Source organism: Pistacia vera, unplaced genomic scaffold (assembly GCF_008641045.1).
Source record: "Pistacia vera cultivar Batoury unplaced genomic scaffold, PisVer_v2 Contig306, whole genome shotgun sequence".
Lineage (NCBI taxonomy): Eukaryota > Viridiplantae > Streptophyta > Magnoliopsida > Sapindales > Anacardiaceae > Pistacia > Pistacia vera.
Genome location: NW_022196120.1, coordinates 371,852 through 383,835, shown reverse-complemented (window position 1 = coordinate 383,835; position 11,984 = coordinate 371,852). Strand labels below are relative to the sequence as shown.

At 35.1% G+C, this 11,984-nt stretch overlaps 1 protein-coding gene and 3 non-coding genes across 4 annotated transcripts; 3 read left to right on the top strand and 1 right to left on the bottom strand.

Moving 5' to 3' along the window:
- The first annotated feature begins 2,508 nt into the window (after positions 1-2,508).
- Positions 2,509-2,582, top strand: TRNAN-GUU. Its single transcript has one exon. It is a non-coding gene; the product is annotated as a tRNA-Asn (tRNA).
- Positions 2,583-3,899: 1,317 nt separating this feature from the next.
- On the bottom strand, positions 3,900-3,973 carry TRNAN-GUU. Its single transcript has one exon. It is a non-coding gene; the product is annotated as a tRNA-Asn (tRNA).
- A 2,677-nt stretch (positions 3,974-6,650) lies between these two features.
- Positions 6,651-6,724, top strand: TRNAN-GUU. Its single transcript has one exon. It is a non-coding gene; the product is annotated as a tRNA-Asn (tRNA).
- Positions 6,725-9,940: 3,216 nt separating this feature from the next.
- LOC116136014 (trihelix transcription factor ASIL2) lies at positions 9,941-11,591 on the top strand. Its single transcript, XM_031421733.1, has one exon. The coding sequence runs from the start codon at positions 10,285-10,287 to the stop codon at positions 11,332-11,334; it is 1,050 nt and encodes a 349-aa protein (XP_031277593.1). The 5' UTR covers positions 9,941-10,284; the 3' UTR covers positions 11,335-11,591.
- The last annotated feature ends 393 nt before the right edge of the window (positions 11,592-11,984 follow it).

Sequence of the window (11,984 nt, the reverse complement as noted above, 5' to 3'; positions counted from 1 at the left end):
CAACTGAGTTATTCTAGTAGCATGTTTTAAAATACTAATACATATTTATAGGAAAATTTTATGAAGAGTGAACATACCTGCCAAAGGTTTGGTGAATCTCCAAGTTCTTATCTATGGTTTCATAAATTTGAGAGTTTTACCTTTAAATTAATACCATTACTGATGATTGGGTTATAACACAGTATATAGATTACTATTACCAAACTACCCTTAAACCTTTTACTTTTGATTCAAAATAACCTTCCACATCTCAAATTTCTCTCCATCGCCTCTCCACCTCCACCTTTACCACCATTGGCCAAGAAATCCCGACCAAGCCAAAAATCCAACCAAATTCCGACACTGTTGAACCTCCCCAACACCACCATCAACATCCCCTTATCCTCCTCACCAAAACCCCTAACTTTTCCACCCGAGTGCACCTGCTAATCGCCAGCCGCTGCTCCTTGTTGGTCCACACAACTTTTCAGTTTTCAGATCGGATTTTGGTCACTTTCAGCACTGAAAATCACCCCTAGCACCACCATCAACCTCCTCATCTCCTCCTCATCAAAACTCTACCTTCATCAATTGTCCCCGCTCGTTGTTTGTTGTCTATCACCTGCAACTGTTTTCACATGACTATCGCATTTTTGCGACTTTGCTCCATCGCACGACGTTGATTTTATGCACTCTATTGCTTGCTATTGTGTTTGTTTGTTTGTGAATTGTTGTTGTGTTATTGTTTTTTGGTCACAATGGGCGTCCCCCTTGCATCCACAACCCCTTAGTCACTCTTCACTCAACCAACCACCATACTTTCACCCCAAACCTTGGAGATTTTTAACTAACTATTTGATGATTATAAAACTACGGTTGGCAACTTAGAGATTCATCAAACCTTGGGTGGGTAAATGTCGTTTTCTCTCTTATAAATTTGGGCTTTTTATCAAGGTCTTCCTAGCGTTTACTGTGGACCAGAGAATTTTAACAGACTAATTTATTATTACTCTTATGCACTAATTACGTTTCAATGATTCAACAATTTTTTTTTTTTTTAATATCTTTATAGCTTCATCTTATGCACATAACAATTAGGTCTACAAATATTTCTATTCCATCTTAATTAATATCTTATAATTTTAATTCATTGAAAATTTAATATAGTACAATTTCCGCTAGCATTGCTCAAGTCAACATTATAAATCCAATCATGTATTATACATTACAAATCCGGTCTTGTATTATTTTCAGTGCAAAGGTTGAGTAATAGAGTTCTAACTCTGTTTGTATATAAGGAACGGAAAGCACACTTATTTATGCACAGGTTTTATAAATTTTGGATGGTTAAAATTAAATTAAAAATATAAAATGCATTCAATCTTAGTTTAGTTTTTTAAATTACATTGGAACGAAAATTCTATTCTAAATGGGAATTTGAGTTGGTTCTATTCTAAATGGGAATTTGAGTTGGTGAGATTTATGTTTATAAATTACAGCATCCCACTGTCATTATCATCTACTTAAATTTTGACCGTACGCCTTAACCACACATCCCAACGCTCATCTTACCACTTGAGCTATCTAAGGGTGGGTTGTTTTTTAATTAGATCATCTTCAAATGCTTAGTTCTGTAAACATTTTTTAGTATGGATTTCTAAGTTAATTGATATGTTTAATCTTTCTTTCCTTTCTATTGTATCATGATTAATAAGATTGCTATTTCAATCTGGTATAGATTTTTTCCTCCGCAATTTATAACTTTGGTTTGTGAAAGAGCTTCCTGATTTAATTCTGCAATTTAATAGTCATGATTTCATTTTTTGACTTTAAAAACATGGGCAAGTTGTAGAAAATTTTCAATGTATTGACCCGATACATCTTTTTAGATGTGTTTGTTTTATTATTTTGAATAGTATTTTTAAAAAAGTTGAGTTTGGTTATTATCATGAGAATAAGATTTGAATTTAAAAATGTGTTTGGTAAAATTATATTTTAATTTCTTCTATTTGTTAATTTAGTTAAAAACCCATTACAATAAAAGTTTTAAAATTAACAAAAACACCTCTATCCATCCATTAAATGCTAACAATCGGCCACTGCCTGTCGAAAATATGTGAGTGGGTGGGGGTGTTTTTGTTAATTATAAACTTTTATTATTGGGGATATTTAATTAAATTAACAAATATAAGAAGTTAAAAAAATCTAAATATTTTGAATTGAATAAAATAGGATTAGATTTTGAGAATAGTAAAACAAACATGTAAGATTAGAATATGAATAATAAAAGAAACACACCCATTGGTTTACATAAATTTTGCTTTACTTTTTATCTTTACAATGTTCCATATTAGAATTGGTAAGTCGTAGTCTTATTATTATTACTCGCTAGGGGTATATAATATTATCAAAAATTGTGAGTGTGTTTTATATTTCATTATCTTTAATGGGTTGAATAATAATGAGTTTGCGTATTGATCACTATTAAGAGATATCTATAAATCAAATCTGTAAAGATTGCATTCAACAGCTGGAATAGCTCAGTTGGTTAGAGCGTGTGGCTGTTAACCACAAGGTCGGAGGTTCAAACCCTCCTTCTAGCGTCCTATATGTTTTTGTCCTTTTGATTTATTTATATCATACGGAGAAAGATGAAAAAAAACCCTTCTTGTCATAAAAACAAATATTAAATAGATGAATCAATTAGTATTCAGAGGTTCTCGTGTTATCTTGATGACTATACATTTAATTCATGGATTAACCTTTTAGTACTGTGAAATGTCTTCTTACCTGGATGGAAGAGGAAGACATTAAGAATTGCAGGATGATTGGGCGAGAGATAAAGAAACTTCCAAGATCATCTTCAACTGTTGCTTGGATATTCTTCAAGTCTTAAGTCAGCAGAAGATTCAGTAGATGAATTTTATGTGGCATATGAGTAATATACAGTTGATTAAAAACATGAAATATATTTTTGAGTTGTTTCATAAATTACATTATATACATAGTATAATTATTATTCTTGGACATCCAACTAATAATAGTACACTTATTGAACAAGTGGATGCTACTATCAAAAGAATGGATGTAGAAAGAGCTAGGGAGTTGGATGTTTTAGATGCAAAAATTGTCCTGCTTGGAACAGCTCCACCATCATCATCTTGCCAAACACAACCAGGAGGATTCACTCCAGCTTGAAAAGTCATTGTTACAATGAGAGTAACCACCACCAAGATCACATTTCGGGCATCGGTCGGCGAGTCCCTGCCTTCTTCGTACTGGAAATGCTTGAACCAGCTCTTCCCANTATATATGTGTGTGTGATTGAAAAATGAACTATAATCACGATAAAGCTTGAAAAATTGAGAAGAGTTTGACACCATTGCGAGTTCTTCGTGCTCGCATGGAAGAGAGTCTGATTTTGATGAAAGTTAAAATAACGGTATTTTCTTGATTACTAAGGGCTATTTATAGATATGAATATTACAATTTGATCCTTATGACGGTTACTTTGATTTCAATGATGGAAAATATGTTTTTATCTTTTCCAATAAGTTTTTTTTAAATGATATAAGGATTGCAATAAATGCAAAACTGTAATTGTTAGTTAGCGCCCACGGCCCATCTATTATCTCATTACAGATTTACAGCCTGATTTTAAATGTAAAAGCAAAACTTATATATATATATATATATATATAACATTTCTGATTTAATTTTGAATGTTGACAAAAGAGAAGTGCTAGTCTTACAAAGACAAATACAAAGGGGACATACAAAGACAATTGCTACCCTTGATCTTCATGATTTCTCTCTCTCTCTTTCTCTTTTTCCGTTTTTTCTTCCCTTTATAGCCTTTTTTGTAAGGATAGCATTTTTCTTGACAAAATATCTAATACATAAATAATAGAATTGTAATGCACTAGAAGGAGGGCTTGAACCTCCAACTTTTTGGTTAACAACCAAACGCTCTAACCAACTAAGTTATTCTAGTAGCATGTTTTTAAATACTAATACATATTTATAGGAAAATTTTATGAAGAGTAAACATACCCGCCACAGGTTTGGTGAATCTCCAAGTTCTTATCTTTGATTTCATAAATTCGAGATTTTCACCTTTAAATTAATACCATTAGTGATAATTGGGTTCTAACACAGTATTGAGAGTGCTATTACTAAACTACCCTTAAACCTTTTACTTTTGATTCAAAATAACCTCCACATCTCAAATTTCTCTCCATCGCCTCTCCACCTCCACCTTTACCACCATTGGCCAGGAAATCCCGACCAAGCCAAAAATCCAACCAGATTCTGACACTGTTGAACCTCCCCAACACCACCATCAACATCCCTTTATCCTCCTCACCAAAACCCCTAACTTTTCCACCCGAGTACACCCGTTAATTGCCAGTCGCTGCTCCTTGTTGGTCCGCACAACTTTTCAATTTTCAGATCGGATTCTGGTCACTTCCAACACCACCATCAACCTCCTCTATCTCCTCCTCATCAAAACTCTACCTTCATCAATTGTCCCCGCTCGTTGTTTGTTGTCTATCACCTGCAACTGTTTTCACAAGACTATCGCATTTTTGCGACTTTGCTCCATCGCATGACGTCGATTTTATGCACTCTATTGCCTGCTATTGTGTTTGTTTGTTTGTGAATTGTTGTTGTTTTTTTGTCACAATGGGCGTCCCCCTTGCATCCACAACCCCAGGGGCGAATCCAGCCCACTTTGGCCCACCCTTAATTTTTTTTTTTAAATACTAATATATATAATTTTTGGATTTCGGCTCACCCTAACAAAAATATTAATATGTAATTAGTTTTTATTTTGGCCCACCTTAAAAAAAACTTCTTGATCCACTACTGCACAACCCCTCAATCACTCTTCACTCAACCAACCACCATACTTTCACCCCAAACCTTGGAGAATTTTAACTGACTATTTGATGATTATAAAACTACGGCTGGAAACTCGGAGATTCGTCAAACCTTGGGTGGGTAAATGTCGTTTTCTCTCTTATAAATTTGGGTTTTTTATCAAGGTCTTCCTAGCGTTTACTTTGGACCAGAGAATTTTAACAAAATAATTTATGATTACTCTTATGCACTAATTACGTTTCAATGATTCAACAATATTTTTTTTTTTTAAATATCTGTACAGCTTCATCTTATGCACATAACAATTAGGTATAGAAATATTTCTATTCCATCTTAATTATTATCTTATAATTTTAATTCATTGAAAATTTAATATAGTACAATTTCCGCTAGCATTGCTTAAGTCAACATTATAAATCCAGTCATGTATTATACATTATAAATCCAGTCTTGTATTATTTTCAGTGCAAAGGTTGAGTAATAGAGTTCTAACTCTGTTTGTATATAAGGAAAGGAAAGCGCACTTATTTATGCACAAGTTTGATAAATTTTGGATGGTTAAAATTAAATTAAAAATATTAATTATATAAAATGCATTCAATCTTAGTTTAGTTTTTTAAATTACATTGGCACGAAAATTCTATTCTAAATGGGAATTTGAGTTGGTTCTATTCTAAATGGGAATTTGAGTTGGTGAGATTTATGTTTTATAAATGGACATGTATTGGTAATGAAGTTTCTAAGATGTAAGTGACTAGTACAACATCCCACCATCATTATTATTTACTTAAATTTTGACCTTACGTCTTAACCACATATCCCAACTCTCGTTCTACCACTTGAGCTATCTAAGGGTGGGTTGTTTCTTAATTAGATCATCTTCAAATGCTTAGTTCTGTAAACATTTTTTAGTATGGATTTCTAAGTTAATTGATATGTTTAATCTTTCTTTCCTTTCTATTATATCATGATTAATAAGATTGCTATTTTAATCTGGTATACATTTTTTCCTCCGTAATTTATAACTTTTGTTTGTGAAAGAGCTTCGTGATTTAATTCTGCAATTTAATATTCATGATTTCATTGTTTGACTTTAAAAACATGGGCAAGTTGTAGAAAAATTTTCAATGTATTGACCTGATGCATCCTTTTAGATGTGTTTGTTTTATTATTTTAAATAGTATTTTTGAAAAAGTTGAGTTGGGTTATTATTATGAGGATAGAATTTGAATTTGAAAATGTGTTTGGTAAGATTATATTTTAATTTCCTATATTTGTTAATTTAGTTAAAATCCCCCTACAATAAAAGTTTTAAAATTAACAAAAACACTTCTATTCACCCATTAACTGCTGGCAATCGGCCACTGTCTACCGAGAATATATCGGTAAGTGAGGGTGTTTTTGTCAATTATAAATTTTTATTATTGGAGGTATTTAGTTAAATTAACAAATCTAGGAGGTTAAAAAAAATCTAAATATTTTGAATTGAATAAAATAAGATTAGATTTTGAAAATAGTAAAACAAACATGTATTTTGAATAGATTAGGATATAAATAATAAAACAAACACACCCTTTGGTTAACATAAATTTTGCTCTACTTTGTATCTTTACAATGTTCCATATTAGAATTGGCAAGTCATAGTCTTATTATTATTACTCGCTAGGGGTATATAATATTATCAAAAATTGTGAGTGTGTTTTATATTTCATTATCTTTAATGGGTTGAATATTGATCACTATTAGGAGATAGGTATAAATAAAATCTTCGCAGATTGCGTTCAACAGCTGGAATAGCTCAGTTGGTTAGAGCGTGTGGCTGTTAACCACAAGGTCGGAGGTTCAAGCCCTCCTTCTAGCGTCTTATATATTTTTGTCCATTTGATCTATTTATATCATATGGAGAAAGATGAAAAAAAAGAAAACCCATCTTGTCATAAAAACAAATATTAAATAGATGAATCAATTAGTATTCAGAGGTTCTCGTGTTATGGTTGTAGTCTTGATGACTATACATTTAATTCATGGATTAACCTTTTAGTACTGCGAAATGTGCAAGAGCCTGATCTGAAAATACATTTGCAAGCACCAAAGGAGTATCCAGATTTTCTTATAAATATTGAATCATTGGTGAACCTAAAGTTGCAAGTAGAGCTCCATCACGTTTTACATATGCTGAATATTCAATATTCAATACGACAAACTATGTACTAAATGTTTTGTCAAACAATTTCTTCTTGTGTCTCTGGTTACTTTTCATGCCTCAAGGTGGTTTAGTTAGTTGAGTTTGAAGGTAATGAAAATGAAGTTGAATGGTGAGATTTTTGTTGAAGAATGGACATGTATTGCAAAAGATGATTATTACCTGGATGGAAGAGGAAGACATTAAGAATTGCAGGATGATTGGGCGAGAGATAAAGAAACTTCCAAGATCATCTTCAAATGTTGCTTTGATATTCTTCAAGTCTTAAGTCAGCAGAAGATTCAGTAGATGAATACAGTTGAAAAATTGTCCTGCTTGGAACACCTCCACCATCATCATCTTGCCAAACACCACCAGGAGGATTCACTCCAGCTTGAAAAGTCATTGTTGCAATGAGAGTAACCACCACCAAGATCACATTTCGGTCATCGGTCGGCGAGTCCCTGCCTTCTTCGTACTGGAAATGCTTGAACCAGCTCTTCCCAATGCTTAAAGTAGGGCCTTTAGGCATTTTCTTGATCCGCACTATAGAAAATGATGCAAAAAACTTGCCTTTTGAGTATGTTTATAAAGAAACTAAAATGGGGAGACTGAGATTACATCGTATGGATTGGCCGGCCTCAATTTTATTACTGAAAAACGAATAGGGAGAACAAATTAAGAGGATGTCGACACAGACATACAGGATAAGTACATATTTGATGCTGTGTTTCAAAAACAAGGATTTAAAAAAAAAAAATATATATATATATATATAGGAAAACTTTTAAATCTTTGATAAATTGCGTGCCTTTGGTTGTTCTGAGATAACTTAGACTATTATTATCAATCAAAATATTCGATAGAAGCTTCCTATATAGGTCGTGTCAAGTTTCCCACGACTAATACATTGTATAATCTAAATAATTGAGGAGATCCCCGGGAAAAAGCAATGGAGGCACTAGAACTTTGGTGAAAGAAAAAAGCCAATAACCAGTTATTCAGTCTAATTAATTAGCATGAAGAAAGATTGTACAAGCTTTTTATTAATGACAAATTGAAAGGAAAATTAAGCAGAAGAATACACAGAGACAGGTTCTAATTCTAGTATAAGAAATTTCACATGTCTTCAATTGCATATGCTCTTCTGTTCCTGACATGCTTTGATCAATGCAATTGGCAAAGTGTGGAAAACTATAACTATGAGAATTCCAAGTCCTGCCACACACCGCCAGGAGGGTATAGCCATTAGAACAAATATCAAAACATTACGCAGAAAACTAACTGAATCTCTGTTTCTCTTGAACTTGAAGCAGAGGCGGAAGCAAAAGGGTGGTGGTGGCACACCTAGCAGCTGCAGGTAGGGCGATTTTGAGGGAAAACAATTATATTGAAATGTTTCAAAATTTATGATTATGACATATAGTCATTTTTAATTAATTTCAGAAACTATCTTACTGAAATTTCTTATTAAATTGTTAAAATGTAAAATATGTGGGGGTGAGAGGAGGAATAAGGTGAGGCATATAAGGTTTTGAGAGAGGTGGAGAGGTTTGAGTCTTTTCAAAGGCAATGGTTAGGTTAACTACTCTACTGGTGATAAGTTTAAGTGGAGCCTTGAGAAAACAACAAAACCACCCATAAATACCCTATGAATTATGACGAAATTAGCCAGTTCAATAGATATAGAATAGCCATCATATGTTACGTTATCATTTATTGCTGCACCCCTGGCCATGGGTTTTATATACGGATAACACTATTTATACAAACTCTTATACAAAGAGAGTTTATACAAACTTATATGACATATCACAAAGCATACTATATGACATAAAGACCCACATAACTTAATATCATATTAATGTTACGTAGACTCTTATGTCACGTAATATATGAACTTTCATATCACATGACACTTATATGATGTGCGACGTTATTTTATATAAACTTTTTTTTGTATATAGGACATGTCATATGAAGCTTCCTTGGTTCATACTAATTGATGAGATCACATTCATGGCTAAGGCTACACACATCTTTGTATAAATTGATCTTCCTACCCTTCTTTAGATCAGATTTTCTTAACTAAATATAACATGGGTGGATAAGCGTCATTTTGAAACTTCACGAGTGAGAAGGTGCCGTTTCACCAAATCTTGGGTGGGAACATGTCGTTCTCCCTTATGTATAGGGCATGTCATGTCAAGCTTCCCAAGTTCATATTAATTGATAAGATCACATTCACGGCTAAGGCTACACACGTCCTTGTAACAGGTAGCCATTAAAACAGCTAACACCGACGCTGCCTTTAAAAAATATTTCCTTACTCTTCTATATAATCTCTATTTTACCTTCATATCTCTCAATAGAAAATGCTTTGGTTTATGAATGCAACTGATACCCAATTGAAATGGTGTTACGTATTTCACAGGAATATTCCTAAAATCAAGAATAGTGTTTGAGTTAGTGGGCCTGCACAAACAAACAATGAAGGGTATGGATATTTCCAAAAGCTAATTTGTGTGTTGAATCTAATGAAGGATCATATAAATAAGAAAGATTGTTATCTGGTTAGGCTCCTCCGAAAGTAATGGCGGACCACAACAAAATTGTGACTCCACGTGACCAATCAAATGTGTAATGCCAATTTGGGGTTTTTGACACAAGTAATCGAAATTCTAAATAGCATTCTCTAGATGTCTTTAATGAAAATAAAATAAAATAAGGATGTCCGCAGTCAAACACAGCACCACCCAAAAAAATAGAAATGACAACCCAATCACCACCTAAACAAAACCCACCCACCCACCCTGTGCGGTGGGTTTTGCTTAATCACATTTCTCACCATCATTCTAATTTACTAACTCTTTTTTTTTTTTTTCTGTTTTTTTCAAAAATAAGAAAAAATTTGTGGTAATGGCCAACAAAGTCAGAAAGTGGACCTGGCTGGCTGTGGGTGGGCAACCCATCACCCACGGCGCACATTAGTTTCCAACCCCCCTCACACCTAAGCGGTGGTATCATCGATCCTAGTAGATCTCAAAATCAGCCGCACACCCCTCCCCACCCTCCCCCCAATCAATATGCCACCAAACCCCACTTTCACCACCACCACCCGCACCCACTCTCCCATCCTCAACTATCTTTCTTTTTTTTCTCTACGTTTTTTTCTCTCAATTTCCCCCTTCTTAACCTACGCCCTCCTCCTCCCTTAACCTACACCCTCCCCCACCATCATGTCCTCCTCTCCTCCACCCCCAGATCCAATTTCCCAAGACCCACCTACTCTCGCTTTACCAGCGCCGCCGATACAACCACCGTCTGTCAACCCCCGCCGCCTCCCTCCGCCTTGTTGGTCACACGATGAAACCGTCGCTTTGATCGACGCTTACCGTGAGAAATGGTACGCCCTCCGACGTGGTAACCTCAAGGCCACCCACTGGCAAGAGGTCGCCGACGCTGTCGGTGGACGATGCCCCGCTGCCTCCCCACCGAAGACGGCCGTCCAGTGCCGTCACAAGATGGAGAAGCTACGGAAACGTTATCGTACTGAGATCCAGCGTGCAAGATCCATGCCTCTCTCTCGATTCTCATCTTCTTGGGTCCACTTCAAGAGAATGGACTCCATGGAGAAAGGTCCATCGACGAAACCGGCTTATAATTCAGACAGCGCAGATGAGGACGAAAACGATGACGAAGATGACGATGATATTAATCAAGATTTGTATCAAGAACGGCCTAATTTTAAGAATGGTGTAGCTAACACGAGGAGTGTTCATAATTTGTATCGTAATGGAATTAGTACGGGACCTAGTAGTGGTGGTGGGAGTAGTAGTGGGTTTAGAATCAGAATCCCCACCGGAGTTAGTATAGCCCAACCTGGGCCTAAGATTTATGCAAAGATCGGAAACCCTAACCCTAATGCTAACCATACTCCTAATTTTAACCCTAAACCAAATTTTGGGAGTCCAGGGTCAGGTTCGGGGTCAGGGGTGAATTATGGGACAAGGGTTTTGAGAGGATGTGAAGAAACGCCAATTGCGAAGAGAGAAAGGGAACCAATGGCGGAGATGGTGGCGGCTATAAAGATGTTGGGAGATGGTTTTGTGAGAACGGAACAGATGAAGATGGAACTGGCAAGAGAGCTTGAAGCTATGCGTATGGATATGGAAATGAAGCGTACGCAGATGATTTTGGAGTCTCAACAGCGGATTGTGGAGGCTTTTGCTAAGGCTGTTTCAGAAAAGAATAAGAAGCCCAAAAGAATGCCCACCCCTGAGTCTTAGAAGATGATCCCTGTAACGGCTTTTGTTTATTTCTAATGTAAGATTGCTAGTTTTTTATTTTTATTTTTTAAGTTAGATTAAGAAGGTATATTATTGTAGTTGTGTTTTCAAGGTTTTATTCTTTCTTAGGACGAATCTGCAACTTCATTAGCTCTTGTTTTTTTATTTTTATAAATGTGGTTTCGTATTGTGACTCGAGGCATAGAACTGAGTTTTTTTTTTTTTTGTTAATATTTTGCTCTGTTCTAATTCCTAAATGGTAAGATCGATGGTTATGCATTCTGAATATGGAGTGGATTTGACTTACTGTATGTAGTCAATATTCATTTGCTTTTGAAATTGTCAACACAGAACTTGGGATAGATANAGTCGTAGGCTTTCTCATGGCATTGTAAAGTTGACATCAACACCAGTAAGAACAGGATTGGATTCTGCGACCTGGCTCCAAACTGTGATTTCTCCACTTCCCGCAAAGCCATCACCAGAATTGGAGAAATTTCTTCAATTGGGTAATGGCAAATTGGCAATATAGTTAATCAGGTAATAAGTCGAGCAAACATAATACTAGAGGCCTTGTTTCCAAGCAGACAAAAGCTGGTCAATTGGAGCCTATTTAATGTTAATTTAAGGATAATTTGTGGACGGGACAA